The sequence below is a fragment of the Phoca vitulina genome, unplaced genomic scaffold (genome assembly GCF_004348235.1).
Source record: "Phoca vitulina isolate PV1807 unplaced genomic scaffold, GSC_HSeal_1.0 scaffold3, whole genome shotgun sequence".
Taxonomy (NCBI): domain Eukaryota; kingdom Metazoa; phylum Chordata; class Mammalia; order Carnivora; family Phocidae; genus Phoca; species Phoca vitulina.
Genome location: NW_022589706.1, coordinates 93,319,927 through 93,337,489, shown reverse-complemented (window position 1 = coordinate 93,337,489; position 17,563 = coordinate 93,319,927). Strand labels below are relative to the sequence as shown.

At 39.0% G+C, this 17,563-nt stretch overlaps 1 protein-coding gene across 3 annotated transcripts in view; it reads left to right on the top strand.

The window, feature by feature from the left end:
* PDE5A (phosphodiesterase 5A) overlaps positions 1 to 6,216 on the top strand; it is a 143,279-nt gene extending 137,063 nt beyond the window's left edge. For all 3 annotated transcript variants that reach the window (XM_032401105.1, XM_032401107.1, XM_032401106.1), the window contains exons 20-21: positions 168 to 251; positions 1,696 to 6,216. In XM_032401105.1, coding sequence (XP_032256996.1) covers positions 168 to 251; positions 1,696 to 1,833 — 222 coding nt within the window. In that variant the 3' untranslated portion in view covers positions 1,834 to 6,216. The remainder of the gene's footprint in view (positions 1 to 167; positions 252 to 1,695) is intronic.
* Positions 6,217 to 17,563: the final 11,347 nt, after the last annotated feature.

Below are 17,563 nucleotides of genomic sequence, written 5' to 3'. Positions count from 1 at the left end.
GACAGATACGCAAGTGTCTGGTCTTCCTCAGCTAACCCAGTGATTCATGTTTTTGGAGCCAACTTGCATTGTGTTCTTTGAGTAAATGCAGATCTGTGTGTGTGTGTGTGTGTGTGTGTGTGTGTGTGTGTGTGTGTGTGTGTCTGTTTCTGTGTTTGTATTTTCAGGATCTAATGAACAGGGAGAAGAAAAACAAAATCCCGAGTATGCAAGTTGGGTTCATAGATGCCATCTGCTTGCAACTATATGAGGTATTTATATGGAAACTCTAGACTTGCTAAACTTAGACTGTGTTATGAATTAAAACCTCAAGTAAGTTGAAGCGATTAACACTAGGCTTTTTTTTTTTTTTTTTTCTGATGAACATGCTGTTTGCATTGAATAAAGAACACATTTTATATTTGATTTTTCTCAAAAACTTTAATTCATCAATGTATAACTATCTGTTGAGTGCCTACTCTGCGCCAGACTCTAGCAAACTGATGTAGGAATACTGAAAAGAATTACATGTCACTGTTACCTTCAGGAGGGATACTGTGCATAATCTATGTCAACATATTCTTTTAAGGCTAGGCCTAAGTAAAGAAAAAAAATTACCCAACTTTTTCTCACTGTATAGTGTAGCTTTAATATTGTTAAAATTTTTATGAGGATGTAAAGGAGATAGCTGGACAAGTATTACAAGTTCCCATTTCCTTACACCTGCTGGCTTGGGATTTTTATTTTTTAGGTAAAGATATTCTCCCTAAAACATCCAGTTTGCTAGTTTAGATGCTTATTCCCAAAGTACAGAAAGTAGACACTATCCTTGTTTCTAAAGTTTAAATAGGAAACTACCTTAAGTTTTAATTATTTGGGAAAACCACATTTATCATAGTTATCATAGAATGTCAAGACTCAAAGAAACCCTGAAATCTTCTAATCCAGGCATTTCACAATTCAGTAACTTTGTTTTCCCCTACATTTCATATGTATGCATGGATTTACTTCATTTGAATCTGCTGTTAAATTCTATGTAATATTGATACATACTTTTACTATTATTTATTACAGAAGTAAAATGTTCTCATTGTAGAAAACTCAGAGAATTATAATTCCACTACTCAGACAACTACTGTTAATATATTAGTGTATATGCTTTATGAAATTTTTGCATTTTTTTCACTTAGCAAATTTGCTTTTTGTAATTCATAATACATCCTAATGTGTATTTTTCCATGTCATGTGTGTTTCTGTGATATTTTTAAAGGCTGCAAAGTAGTAACAAAGTATACCTAACCCTGTTGTTGGGTATTTAAAGTTATTTTCAGAGTTTCTGTATTACAAAGAAACCTGCAGTGAACATTTTTGTATCTAAATATGGGCGGCACTATAATTGGTAAGTAATAATACCATGCAGAATTATAAATTAATCTTTATTATGATCTTAGATACAAGTCGCTATCATAACTCCATAAGGTTACTTTGGAATGTACGTGTGTGCTCTCTCAGCACATACTCCTTGTCTGTACCGATTAAGAGAATTCGATCGTAAATGATCTGCATATTTGTTCACAGAGCTTTTGAAAACCCCAACAGTGGGCCTGCTGGTGAAGTGAGTGTGAGATTGCGGCTCTTGGGGATGGGCATGGGCCCGGCAAGAGGGCTTATTTCCTGGACGCCTTCTAGTTGTTTGCTTTCTTTTTCTTTCTTTAGGCCCTGACCCACGTATCAGAGGACTGTTTCCCTTTGCTGGATGGCTGCAGAAAGAACAGGCAAAAATGGCAGGCTCTCGCAGAACAGCAGGAGAAAACACTGATTAACGGAGAGAGCGGCCAGGCCAAGCGGAACTGAGCAGCCCGTTCACGCCGCGTTCAGGTTTACAGATGGCACGTTCGGCAGTATGTCTAGTTTTGCTCTACACTGTACAGATTTAGTGTATACTTTGCCACTGCTGTATTTTTATTTTTGCACAACTTTTAAGAGCACAGCATGACATGCTTTTAGGGGACTATTACATATTTTCTGTATATTTGTTTTATGCCACTGATCTGAGATTATCAACGACACCCACTCACTCTTAGCACATGGACAAGAGCTCTGTGATATTTTGTGTACTGCAGAGTGCAAGTTAAATTCTTGCTCTGAGGTGGTTTTTTTTGTTGTTTTATTTTGGGGGAGTTTTGGGGCTTTTGTTTTTTGTTTTTTGCTTGAGGGTTTTAAATAATTGTTTTTGTGTTTTCTGAATTACCAATCTTTTAAAGAATGTTTGGAATCTTTTCATTCTCAAAAATAGTCTAGGAGCAAATTGAATGTATTCTGTGACATTTAAAACCTTCATAGGATAGAGAAAAGTGCTGGCCTAGTGGATTTTAAGGGGAAAGGATAATATTTGTCAACAATGTATTACCTTAACAAAAAAAGTTAAAACTCTGAAACAAATGGCAAGTACTGTAAGGCAGTATTGTAAAGAAAAGGTATTGTTTAATTGATGTGCTGTTTTTGTTAGTGAGCACGAAGGGGAGAACTCTTTCATTTCAGTACATACGTCTATCCAAAGACTACCCATAAAATCACTGCAATCTACCCTATCTGATGGAAAGCAGGGGAAACCTTAGGAGAAGACACTGATTTCACGGACTTCATGGTCATGGACTTTACTGAGGGATGGGTGTGATCCAGAAATGGAATGGCCATATCTATCTGTCAGTGAAGAGAAACATTCTGTTGGTAGCTTCTTCTGAGAGTCAGTGTTTTGAATATTGAACTTCCTTTTTAAAATAGCTTCCTTTTCGTTTTTCTTACAAACCATAGTTTATAAGTGAACAGTTTAAGTCTCGACAGAAAACAGAATAAAAGTGATAATTGGAGCATTGACCTGAGGTGAGATATGACTGCAGATAAAAGGTAAAATGAATCGTTATTTTTCTTTGTCAAAGGAAGTCATATTGGGGTCAAAAATTAAATTGAGGGAGCAGGAAGGTAAGAAAGCTTAGGCCTGAATGAAACTTAAGAGTATTGAGTTTGCATCTGAGAAACTGCCATATTTCAATTTATAGGACTAGTCAACTCAGAATCACAGAAGTTGGGGGGTGTGCACTAAATGCTGACCCTGAGCTTAGAGTTGTTGATACTTATTTCTCATAGCTTTTAGCACATTTAGAAAATGTTAACATTGTCTTAGATTTTTAGCCCATTTGAGTGGATTCCCACTGATCATGTGCACCCTAAATACACATTTATTCATTATTGAAGAAGCAGATACTGAATCGAGCAACTGGTTCAGGAAAGGAAAATCTGTTCCAAACATGTGGAAATGTTTGGACTCAGGGAAAGTAGGAAGAGAGGTATTTGTCTGATTTGTTAACCACCAAAAAAAGTTTCTGAGTTTCAATCACTAAATTGGGTAGAAAATCTCTCGGGGACATGGCGCAGCATCCTCAAAGAACTTTCACTAAACATATTGTTTCCCATTCATACTGTTTTTTCTCTAAACTGCCTAAAATTCAACATATTCATTACATTTTTAAAATTCTGAGTGTGAATCTTACATAATGTGATTTTATTCTTACCATTCAGGTAAAAAAAAAAAAAAGGCAAAACAAATTGTATTGCCGTTACTTTATAGTGGTAAAGTGTAGTCTAGAAAGTTACCAACTGTTTGTTGTTATATGTGCAATTGTTGTAATACGTGTATCTTCAGGATGTTACTCGATTTTTATTTGATGTCATATAGGTGAGATCTATAAAGTTGCCTCTTGGTGGCACTGGTGTGTAATTACACAGGCTGTCACTAAAATAACCTATCTATATACTGGTATACACCTATGCATGCATACATAATTCCTCAGTATAGAAAAATTGTTTCAAGAATAGCAGTCTTTATTAACCTTATTATCATACACCTTGTGATTTAGCAGTTATGCTAAAATCTGTAATCATATACTTTAGTAGTTTGTTTAGACCCATCTAATATGTCACTGAGATATATGGAGGTTTTGTATGTGTGTCATTTTAACAAGCAAGAAGATCTATGTAGATTAGAAATTGTTTGGTTTACCTTTAGATAATGGTTTATTTTACTTTTCTAGTTTAACAATTAAAAGAAGTTGGGTAGCGCCATGCCTATTCTATTGTTGCAAGTTTTAGTTCTTATAGAAGAAGAGTACTTCTTTAAGACCAGTTAGTTGGTTCAGATAATTTTTACTTTTTAGGAAAATCATTCCATACATAGATTATCTGGTACATGGGCACAAATCGAAGCTTTTGTTCTTATGTGAATATTATTTTTCAGTATCTTCCCAAGTTGGAAAAAGTATATTTATAGTCCTTCCTCCCCTGCTCTATATTTATATTACCCCATAACTAGTAAGAAGTTGTTCTTTTTCTAAATTAAAGTTGTTACAGCTGAATGACATATCATTTCATTTCCATTTTCAGCCCAAAAAGTGTCCACTATTTTACTAAGCTGTTAAAAGATGTCTGTGAAATTGCCTGGCCTTATATTTTTCACAGGATTGGCCCTCACCAGTGGCCGTCCTGTGTGAACTTGTGGGGGTCACTTAACCTCTGTGTGCCTGAACAAGTGTTACTAGAGGAGTTATGTTTGGGCAAAGCCTCTGTCTTCACGGAGGATGTCACAGAAGGCGGCCACTGCGTCGGCGCCCGTGGGCCCTGCAGACCACTGTCAGAAGTGGGATATTGGGCTAGGGAGCACTGTATCTAATCCCACATGTCACTTCCTGTGTTTCAAAGACTGAAAAAACACAATACATTTATTTGGTTTCTCATGCAGATCCCTAGTGAGTATGAGATTTTGAGTACCTTGCCTCAAGGTACAAACTCTGGAGAGTGATATTGTCACCGCTGATTTCTTAATGGTGAAGAATAGTTTCCTTAGATAGGAGTACTGAGATTAGGAAGTGTATGAAAGTATACTGGGTATCTTGGGTTCTGGGAGGACACTGGCCACAGATCTGTTCTTGCCTAGAGGTAAAGTGCCTTTATTTTCAGCGTAGAGCACAAATGTTAGACCTACTCCAATTTGATTTTCAATTTTTCTGTGTTTTTCACCAGATTTTACTCCTAACACTTGATAGGCCATCACAAGCTGTGCTGTTGTTTTGTTTTGTTTGTTTTGTTTTGTTTACGAGTGATTTTAAGATGAGAAGAGGAAAAGGTGAAATTGCTGTCCTCCCCTGTGAATGACTGTAGTTGAAATCAGGTGGTATAATTCAATTGCTCAGTGTCAGACATGCGACAGTCAACCGTTTATTGAGTCCCTGCGAAACGTCAGGCACTGTGCTCCACCGTGGAGACAGAGCAGTGACCTCAAGGAGCCCACCATCTGCAAAAAGGGCTAGATGAAAGACTTACCAGCTTCTGATCCTGCCAATTGAACCTGAAAATATAGGGTACATTATATCACTTGCATTGTTATCTATAACATGTGTATTATATACAGTTTTCCAAGGACCTTCTTTTTTTCCCCCTAAGGACCTTCTTTACCTGGAACTTACTCAGAATCCGTCCGTGAATATCCTGTCTTCTTACAAGTATGCATCATTTACCCTGTTGATAGCTTAAAGAACACCTTATGTAAGGAGTCATGTATTCTACTATACAGAGTTTTTTTTTTCCATATGCTAGCCAGGTAGAGATTACTCAGAGTTCTTTTAGATTGTTCAATTGTACACAGTTTTGGACCCCTTCTGCTCCCCTACAGGGAGCAAGGAAGAAAGTATTAAAGCTCACTTCACCCTTGCATATGTTTCTCAAAAGCCTGAGTAAACATGTCTTAATAAATGTCATTGAAAGCAGTGTAAATAGTTGAAAATATAAATTTCTATTACGGTTTAAGAAAAGAAAACCTTATGAATCATCACTAGCCACTGTTAATATCTATTTGTATTCTTATACCTTTTTCAATATATTTGAACAAATATATAGTTTCTGGCACTATTTTTGTATTAGGATAAAGGAGTTACTATGTATATTATGTTTAGCTTTTAAGTCCTTTTAAATAATTGTGAATGTTGATTTCTTGTCTTCTCGCCCACCATGAGAAACATTTCCGACGACTCTCCTATGACGAAATCACTTTAAAGGAACACCTCCCCACCTATGATCCCCATAAAATCAAGAGACGGTCAGGGTGGTCTTCTGTTGTGCAAACTCTTCACCTGTCAGTTGTTTACTCATTTTGCTATGCTTTGTAAAAATAAAAAGAAGAATGAACAAGTAGGTATGAGTATTGTGTGATTATTAGGGGAATTTTAGGCAGGGAGAATGAGCCTAATGGCTTGAGAGACTTTAGGCAAGCTAACCTGTGGTCATATTAGCTGAAAAAATGTGATTTAATCAAATCCTTTCCTTAACCAAGACTCCTCTCAGTAACAGTCTTCTTTGTATTAACATCCTTTGCTACCTGTCTGAAGGCAACATTTTCATACCTTTTTCACTTCAAGTTCCTGACAGCTCCATGGAGGGTGATTATTACCAGCCCCTTGTTGCAGGAGGAGCTAAGGTGGACGAGTTCCATACTTGCCAAAGGGCATGAGCTGGATTCGAGCCCAGATGTGTCTAGTTTCAAAGCAGGTATTTATTCCATTAACTTCCCTTTTTGAATTTTAATTGTAAAAGGTCTCAAAGCCATTCTTAGTGGATCAGATGGGCTATCTAGAAGCATTAGAGGTAAAATTTCCCTGGCCCAGCAGGTTTGGTTTTGTTTGGGTTTTTACTGTTAACATTCCAGAGTTCATCTGATGATAGCTAATGTCAGGCCTTCACAGAACCACAGATAGCACCGTGCTTCAGAGCTGCTAATGTAGAGGCGTGGAGGTATAATTAAATTCAGAATTTTTGATTCATCATTTAGTTTTGCCACTAGACAAGCCCTCTTCACGTGAGACAGAATATCTAGGCTATGCCTAATTCACAAAACTAAAGACAAAAATGAAATGAAATCTCATGTCAAATAATAGTTTAGATCTCCTGTCCAGTAGGGGGCGCCAGAGTTCCTGATTATTTAAAGTAGTAATCCCTTACTGGGTACAATGAATAAAACTGCTTTTTAAAAAATTTTTACTAACTAAAGAAAAGCAAAATGGAAATAATCAATAGAGAATTAATTCTTGCTTATTGTTCTTTGATCAGTGATCATTTCATCAAGATGTTCTCCAAACAATAACTGATCATCTGAAGTCTCTGACTGATACTCAGTATTCCATCCATGGAGACATCACCCCTTTTTGTAGAAAAAGGAAGCGTTTGACAACTCTCTTGAATTCACATTCTTGCTATTAGCTGTGCTGCCTTCTCAGCAAACAGGGATTCCTATGTTTGATCTATGCAAATGTCAGGATATGATTTTCTATTTTTAAGGCACATGACATTAAATTAACAGAAACTCTTTGAATTTACAGAGAATATTCCCTGATTGTAAGCTATATTCAGCCTTGGCAAACAAACAAGAACTATGTTTCCAGTTCACAAACCGCTTTTTCAAAATAAACGTTCACAAAAGTTATGAATGGAATCAAAATAATTATTTGAAACCAAAAGAAATCTAATTAAATGGCATGCATGATTTTTCTCTCTGGCTTGCCTCATTTTAAGTGTGTGTGTGTGTGTGTGTGTGTGTGTGTGTGTGTGTGTGTAAAATATACAGAACTAAGTTGTCTTTCTCAGTCATCTGACAGCAATCCCAATGGCACTTTTTAGGCTTCCTCTTTCTAAATTGCCATGTAAGGGACAAGTTTGTATGACCAAATGGCAGGGGGGAAGCAATTAACGTAGACTGTCACAATAGCTTTCAACCTTCAAATCCCCAATATTAATTACTTGTAAAACCATATTTCACTTCTTATCACTGTTTCCCCTTACCCAACAGGAGTGTTGTTAGGCTTTATCTAACACCGGTCTAGCATACGCGGGAAGAAACAACCTTCACGCTTTACCAGCCAGCTCTCTGAAATTCAGGAGTTCTCTGGTCTCACTGATCTGCCTAGCCCAAGGAGGAAAGACCTAAAACCTGGCCAGTGACTGCCTCAGCTACAACTGCGCTGCTCACACTGCGCGCACGCAAGCCAATAGGACTAGTTTCTAAGGGTGTTCGACCCTCAGTCTGTTAGAGTAAGTTATAAATTTCTTGGGCGATGAAGGGGAGACTGTCTTATTCCCTCTTTCTTGAAACCCCTGTTTCTCTTTTTTCTATTCTAGCTCCATCCTCTAGGCCTTCAAACATACTTGATTCTCCTGTGGCCCTAAGAACACCTGCTATAATCACACAGCCCTCCTAAGCTACCAGCACCTCTGCATCTTTCTTGTCCTTTGAAGGTACTCGACAAATACTGAGTGAAAGAATAGATTTCCATGCTTTGCCACCTGATACAAAATTGAATTTTTTATAAAGAAAGGGGAAAATAATCCCAGTGAAGGGAAACAAAAACCAATACAGAGTTTTTAGGAATTCTCAGTTGGACAAGAGGTGAAATTTAAGATGACGAAACAAGCTGAATAAAACAATTTTTAGGAAAAAACATTTGTTTTCTATTGTGAAAAATAAGTTAGCTATCAGACTTTCATTAATAAGTTGATAACCATTAGTGGTGTTACTCCGAGTGGGAGTTTTACCATATTGCTACAAACCAAGGAAAGTTCATAAAGGCTAGAGCCCAGTGATCTTCCAGAGAAGATTTATACTTAAAAATAAATAAGCAACAGTTTGCATTCCCAACCAACAGTCTAAGAGGGTGCCCCTTTCTCTGCATCCTCACCAACTGGTGCAGCCACTCTGGAAAACAGTATGGAGGTTCCTCAAAAAGTTAAAAACAGAGCTACCCTACAACCCAGCAACTGCACTTCTAGGTATTTATCCAAAGGATACAAAAAGAGTGATCCGAAGGGGCACACACACCCCAATGTTTATAGCAGCAATGTCCACAATAGCTAAAATATGGAAAGAGCCCAGATGGTCCATTGACAGATGAATGGATAAAGATGTGGTATATAAATACGATGGATGTTACTCAGCAAGAATGAAATCTTGTCACTTGCAATGATGTGGATGGAAGTGGAGGGTATTATGCTAAGTGAAATAAGTCAGAGAAAGACAAAGACATATGATTTCACTCATGTGGAATTTAAGAAACAAAACAGATCAATATAGGGGAAGGGAGGGAAAAATAAAATAAGAGAAAAACAGGGAGGCAAACCATAAGAGACTTTTAGCTATAGGGAACAAACAGGGTTGCTGGAGGGGAAGTGGCGGTGGGGGATAGGGTAACTGGGTGATGGGCATTAAGGAGGGCACTGGATGTAATGAGCACTGGGTGTTACATGCAAGTGATGAGTCATTAAATTCTACTCTTGAAACTAATAATACACTACACGTTAACTAAACTGAATTTAAATAAAAATAATAATTAATTAATTAATTAATAAGCAAACAAAATCAGCAGAAGATGCTCATTCATTCACAAATAATTGATTCTCTACTACATATCCAGCTGGGGTAAACTAAACAAGCATGGCCTCACAGAGCTTCTAGCCCAGTGGAGACTACATACAAGGGACAGTTCTATCTATGCACTGAGGGTGGGGAGTGGAGAGTACTTAGTTCCAACCTGAGGGCTCACAGTTGGCTTCCTTAATGGTGGATATCTGGTTTAGCTAAGTGAAAAGGAAGGAGAACATTCCAGGCAGAAGAAACAATATGTGTGAAAATCTAAAAGCAGACTAGAGAAGTTGAAAGTCTTCCCACTATTTATTCAAATACTAATTATGAATGATGATTAAAACTATTTATAAAGTATTAATATAATACTTAAATATTATATATAACATATATAATACATAAATATTTATAAATGTATAAAATAAAGCGAATGGGCTTTAATAAATGTATATTTGAACTCTTAAGAAGGAGAACTCCCCAGAGGCAAAATAAAGCTAATTAAAAAACAAATCAGTCAGCTTGTGAACTGATACTGTCAGACCTAGGAATATTTGCAGAACTATATCATGAAGGGCGTTTAATACCCACCCAAGCAGGAAACAGGGTATTTGGGTAATGGCTTTCCAAGTAAGGCTGAAACATTTGAAGAGTTATGCCCTCAATGAACATTAAGATGGGGGGGGGGCTTGGGGGGACAGACGAAATCCACTGGGATACTGGAAAACAAAGGAAGCATGCCTGTCTTAATCTGGGCTAATAATAACATTGGGTCCATCCTCATTAACACAGATTTGATGTTTGAGTATCATCCAGGACTACCCAAGTTAGACTGTAATCACAAAAGAAGTCTCAGGCCAGTAATATCCCAGGACACCTGGCAAAAGCAAAGGTAAAATGTCTTTGGAAAAACATAACCCCAAATAGACCCATAAAATTTCTATAGAAATTATGCCAGTAAAGACAAATTCCTAATTCCTAATTGCAAAACACATGAGGAAACAATTCACAATGCATGAAGTCAGAAGCCACAAGACTAGGATCAGATCCCCAAGAAATTCAGACAATAAAACTCTTTGATAGAGGCTGTTGGGAGAAATCATTAATACCTCATTCTTATATTTCCAAATGAAGGAACACCCCTAAAACCATACTCTTAGCCTCTTGTTCCACCTCTAAATCAACTCAATCAGATACCCAATTGGAGGGTGACGGCCACATCACTCCACAGACCTTAAGTGGTTTAAGTAAATCTAATAAAAAAGCAGTGAATGCTGGGGATTTGTTTCTTTTCTTTACCTTTCTAATCCCGATCCAATGTAAGACGGAAATCCTAGGTAAGTGTCTGGATATGTGGCCTGTCTCAAGATCTAACCTTCTGAAGGGGTGGGGGTGAGGCAGGGAATGTTAGCAAGCCCATTTAACCGTAGCTTGTGCTCCAACCTGTATATTTGCTTCAGACCCCTCATTTACCTAACCATCCCCACAAAGCGCCACACCAGAGCATCACAAGGTTTTCTCGGAGTGCTATGCCTATCTCCTGTAAGGTATTTCTAGACTGTCATTCTGCAATATCAATGGGCCTTTTCAATCAATGGCTTCTCCTGCTTCTAATCAATGTGGTAAATCTGCTTTCCCGGGTCTGTCAAGGACTGTGCTGTTCGAGGGACGTAATGTACAAGGCAGAACATTCTTCTTACTCACCTGCTAGAGGCTGTATAGAAGGCAGGAGCGAAGTCAACATTGAATGAGATCCCATTTTAGGGAAGAATGCAGTAAATATGGCCTAAAGAGTTCAAGAAAAGCATAGTTGTAAGGTATGTTGTCCTATTTTGTATTATCAAATACTGAAAAGCAAATTTAACAAGACCAGAAGTTATCATTCATACTTTTCTTCTGCCTATTCTAAGACTTGCGTTTATGCTGATCGCCACCTGATGATGGGCAGTTCATTGACAGCCAGGATTCGTAGGCGGTACAATGGTTGTGACTGTGGCAGAAATAATAATATAACCGATATAAATAAATGGTATCAGGAAACTGCAAAAGCAACAAGATACTATTTTCATAGAAACAGGTCCTAAAGAGCCACAACATTGTGAGTATAACAGAGTTGCTCTTTTCTTCTCTCAGTGGAGATTATGAAATTCGGGAGGAGGAGCACATTTGACAATGAAAAACACAAGCAGGTGGTTCCTGAACCTGAACACGAGGAGACGGTACCTGGACACTACTGGTGGCGACTGATTTTCACAATTACTAACTGGACAGTGAAACATGTCAACATCCCTTCTGTAGTCCATTTTCTAAAATTGTCCTTGAAAAGTCATTGTAGTAGTTTCCTATTGCTGGTGTAAGAAATTACCACAAATGTATGGATTTAAAACAGCACAAACTTACTAGCTTACAGTTCAGGAGATCAAAAGTCTAAAATGGGTCAGCACAGCTGCATTCCTCCTAAAGGCCATTTCTTTGCCTTTTTGAGCTTGTGGCTGCAGGCACTGCTTACTTCATGGCCTCTTCCTCCATCTTCAAAAAAAAATTTTAATTCTGTCTATATTCCTTTTAGGTAAGCAAAAATTTATATAATAAAATAGATTTTATGAGGTTTTTGGAAGATAAAAACAAAATGTGTTAAGTGCCCAGCCAGCACAGGAAGTGCACTAGGAGACTAGAAGACCACGATTATTGTCACTATTATCACGATGATGATAATGATGAAAGATTTCCATCCCAGAAGTTAAAATAAAAGTTTTTATTCTTATGAAGAGAAAACTTGACTATTGAAAGCACATCCAGAATGAGTTAAACTTAGATTGTGCTTTGCCATTTACCAAGCCCTTTCACACACGTGACCTTATCTCATCTTGCCCACAATTCTGTGATACAGGCATTATTTTCATTCCTGACTTTCTGGTGATGAAACTGAGTCTCAAAGACTCAGTTGCTTCACCATTGGTAGTCTGCGGAATTGGAATTGCCACCGGAACCCAAGTCTCCCCCATCACATCTGCCGTACTTTGCATTACAAAATAGTTCTGCTCTCTAACAGTTCCAACTGGTCAGGCTTTTATTATGTAAATCGGTAATTTTCAAAGTGTGGTTCCTGGACCAGCAGCACCAGTAACACCTGTTGAAAATGCAGATGCTCAGGCCCTGTGCCTGATCGGCTGAGGGTCAGGCTGAGCAAGATTAGTTTCTTATAAGCCCTCCAGGTTATTCTCATGGACGCTGAAGTTTGAGAACTACTGATCTAAAACATTGCTCTTTTCTTCTAACTGCTTACAATCTCGAGATTAAAGACCTAGCCACAAAAAGCCATTTAAGTAATGATTCAGCGATTAACACTTTTATTAGAGAGACTCCTAGAAGTCTCTTTGAACTTTGTTCTCTATTTGGCTTTTTCATCTCAACAAAAGTACAACATATTCCATCTACATAGGAAAGAGAAAAGTAAAAGATTGAATTTCAACAGGACAGAAGTAAGATAATAATGATGGTTTCCAATCATCTAATGATGGACACCTGGGCTGCTTTCATAGTTGGACTATTATAAATAATGCTGCAATAAACATTGGGGTGCATATATGCCTTCAAATTTTTTATTCTTTGGGTAAATACCCAGTAGTGCAAATTCCTGGATTGTAGGGTAGCTCTATTTTTAACTTTTTGAGGAACCCCCATACTGTCTTCCACAGTGGCTGCACCAGTTTCCATTCACACCAACAGTGAACGAGAGTTCCTTTTCCTCCACATCCTCACCCAACAATTGTTTCTTGAGTTTTTGATTTGAGCTATTCTGACAGGTGTGAGGTGATATCTCATATGGTTCTGATTTGCATTTCCCCGATGATGAGTGATGTTGAGCATCTTTTCATGTGTCTGTTGGCCATGTGGATGTCTTCTTTGGGGAAATGTCTTCATGTCTTCTGCTCATTTTTTAATTGGATTATTCGTTTCTTTGGGTGTTGAGTTGTATAAGTTCTTTAATATTTTGGTTACTAACCCTTCATTGAATATGTCATTTGCAAATATCTTCTCCTATTTAGTAGGTTGTATTTTAGTTTTTTCCTTTGGTGTGCAAAAGCTTTTTATTTTGATGTGGTATATATATATATACAATGGAATATTATTCAGCCATAAAAAGAATGAAATCTTGCCATTTGCAATAACATGGATGGATCTAGAGACTGTAATACTAAGCGAAATAAGCCAGTCAGAGAAAGACAAATACCATATGATTTCACTCATATGTACAATGTAAGAAACAAAACAAATGAGCAAAGGAAAAAAAAAGAGAGAGAAATTAAAAAACAGACTCTTAACTATAGAGAACAAACAGATGCTTCCTAGAAAGGAGGTCGGTGGGGGGGATAGGTGAAATGAGTGATGGGGATCAAAGACACACTTATCTTGATGATCACTGAGCGATATATGGAAGTGCTGAATCACTGTATTGTATACCTGAAACTAATATAATTCTGTATGTTAACTACACTGGAATTAAAATAAAAAAATAAGCTGTGGGGTAAATAAATAAAATGATGGTTTCCAGAATTTCCTCTCCTTCCATATTATCTACAGTTGCTTAAGCAGGATCTTGAAAGATCCGATCCATTATCAGTCCTCTTCCTCCTCTGCATAGATCATATGCTTGGAGAGCACTTAATTGCAGCAGGCCGGAATGATGACAATAAGTCCTCTCACAGCTGGAACAAAGACGAATTGGATGTGGCATGCCCTAGGCCGAGAGGGGCAAAGGGAGAGCTGACATTTTATATGTTATAAATACTGCTTACTGGTTATTCACCAAATTGTTTCTAGGTCTGGGAGTAAGGGCGAAGGTTATTGTTCTGATTTATCATCCATGTCCTGATGGGTTGAATCAACATCCAGGAGCAATTTGGGAGGGCAAAGATTCCTGCAGGTTGCCACACCAGAGGTCGGACGATCACTGTTCATTATCAGAACCAAGGGACCAGTCCAGCTTCGAAAGAGGCTCTGGGGAAGACAGGCAAAAAAGCATCCCTGAGGAAAAGTAGTCTGTTCCAAGTTTATCACAGACAGTAAGCATTTCAAAGGAGATTTAGAAGAGGAGGTGAGGCTAGCGGTGCTTACCCAAATCCAGGGTAAGGCTGGTCCCCGCTCAGCCTTAGACCTTCCTTGCTGCTCTAGTTTGGAGCCTCTTCAAACCCTGGGGTACACTCCGGATGGGAATGGGGCTATTCCAACTCTTCAAGGAAAGAGCTCTACCCCAGCCGGGGAAGAGAGCCTGACGACTGTCCTGCCACAGGTTCAGTGAAACATCCTCCTGCCCTGAGCCCTGCACCTTAGTCAGCCCACAAGAGCCTTAAAGCCTGTGTCCTGGGCACCACTGGAAGGTGATTTCATGCCTAAAGAGGACCTTTCTGTAGAATGACCAGAGGACAGTTCTCTGCATTATAGCAAGGCCTTCTAGCAGAGAGGCGGGAAGGAGGTGAACATTTATTGAAGCAGTAACTATGCACCAGGCCTTTTCCATATACTAACTCATTTTATCCTTATAATGAGCTCATTAAGTAGATAATTTTATCCCCATTTTTCAGACAAGAAAACAAAGCAGAGAAAGTTGGGTTCCTTACTCAAAGTCACACAGCTGGCAGTTGATAGAGCCAGAATATGCACTCTGGTCTGGCTGCAAAGTTCCTGTCGATGCTGTCACAGCGGAAGGGGCCCAATGGGCTCACCACCTGCCTCTGAGCAAAGGTCACTGCAGGCCTTCCTGCGTGAGCTGTTGCCCCCAGATCAACAGGGATCACAGTGTGGACATCACCTGTGCCATCTTTGTTGGCCCGCAAACATACATCCTAATCACTTGGCCCTGAGGGAGAAGCATTGCGCACTTCTCCCACCACCAAGCGAGGGGATGGAGATCAGAGCCGGGGGGGTTTTCTCATGGGTGATCCTTACTTATTCTATCTACTCCTCTTACAGAACTTCCAGACCTCTTTCCTTCACATTACCCCCCACACACGCCAATTAAACAGAAAGCCATCATCAATTTTTTTTTGGTTCTCTTACATGAGAAAAAAAAAAAAAAAGGCTGAGGTGAATATTTGATTGCAAAGGAGGACAAACAGCATTTGCTGCAATCTGCTTATTTCAGCATAATCCTCTAAGTGCTCTTTTATTTGCCCTAAACAAGCTTGATATACAACACAGTCATAACCATCAATGATATTTCAGCCAGTTAATCATTCATTAGGCTATCTAAGTCAGAAATTCCCATTTTCAAGTTGGCCCAACGGACCTCTTTCAGAAACGGACTCCTTTCTTCTTGGAATATATACTTTTTTTTTGGAATATATAATTTATTATTTCCCACTGGGGATTTTAACTATGATAGGATAGTGAGGTATTAACTAACACTTCCCTTTGTATTTACCGACTACAATTACATCCTTCGTTTTACAAGCTATTTGCCAGGACAATTCCGTGTCAGAATCCATTCCTCCATACCAGGGCAGGGTTCCTAGGCAGCACTAACTCAGGCTGCTACTTGCCAGGCAGAGCACACAATATGGAATGGGACAGGAGGAGAGCATTTGTAGATGGCCCAGGGTGTTCTGTCATGGCCCAGACCTAGGAAGGAACAGAGCTGTGTGTGTGAGCTGATTTTACTATGGGCATTTGGTCATCAAATCTAATTGAGGAATTTTGCCTAAGGGGTGAGTATGTGCCTACACTGCAAGAGTGGGGCATCAGCCTCCGGTATATAACTTATATTTAGAAATAACCGTTATATGGTGCTTTATCTTCAACACGGAGAATACAGGGGTCTGAGAAATAGTAAAAGTAAAAGTTGCCCTGATACCACCACTTCCTACCCCAGCTCTGGTCTCTATGAGTTAGGAACGCTTATCTCCCAAGAGGCCAATGGACAAGGAAAGAAGTCACCATCCTGGCAGGAATAATTAAGGACAGAGTATCAGAAGATAGGGCTGCTCTTATAGCCGCCACAGTGTGAGCCAGAGTCCCAGGCTCCTCAGGGCAAGTCCCTAAGGCAAGGCAAATCTAGAATGGGGAACAGAAGAGAGAGATTATGAACTCAGCTGTCACCCCAAGGATAGCTGCCTGCCTGGGGCTATTAGCTCATCCCACTAACCTACTTTTCCCCAGAGAAAGAGACCAGTCAGAATCCTAGAGGAACTGTTCCCAGATGAAGTAAACTTATTATATTAAGCAAGTTGACCCAAGCAGTGCAAGAAGTAGATTTTAGTGGATGCTGTGGTGTACTGACAAGATTCACCTCTCGCCCTAGCCACGGCCACCTCAAGACCTACACACGCCCCACCAAGGCACAAAGGCACTCACTGTCCAGGCTGACTGTCAGCTCACAGCTGGGCCAAGAAATTATCCGAGGCCTAAGGGAGCTGCCTGGCTCATGGTTCTCTCCGGGGGCAACCTGTGTCCTGTCCCCGGGCAATGAGGGTTCAGAACAAAGACCCAACCCCCTCGTCTGAGTGAGGCACAACTCTGAAGGGCTATTCCAGTTCCAGAATTCCTCAGAGGACTGGTTAAGGACTTGGTTGCTGTGGCAGAGCAGACCAGCTTCTCCCTGCTGCCCAGTCCTGCTGCCTCCACTCACAGGGGTTTTCCCAAGAGCATTCCCCAATAAGCTGCACTGAATTATCTGTCTTCAAGTCTGTCTTTCAGGGAGCCCAACCTAAAATAAATGTGAAGAGTGACAATTCCTAAATGAAGGGATTATTGAAGGTTATCTCCTTTTTGCTTATCTGCATTTTCTGATTTTCAACAATAAACATAAATTACTTCTGTAGTAAGAGCTATATATGCATACATGCACACTGCATATATAACAAATTTCTTAGAGTCATTAAGTTCAGAGGAAAAATAGCCATTTAGGTGTGATCTACAACATACAAAATGAAGAGGAGACATTTGGAGGAAAGAATATTTTATCACACTGTTATTTAAATTTGTATTTTTCTAGTTATTAGTGAGTGTGAATAAATATTTCCTCTTTAATGACCAAGAAAATAAAATTAAGAGGAGAAAAAAACCAAAACAGATAGATTTTATATATTAGTGAAAAAAATTTTGGTAACAGACTAAAGAAAAACATCTAGA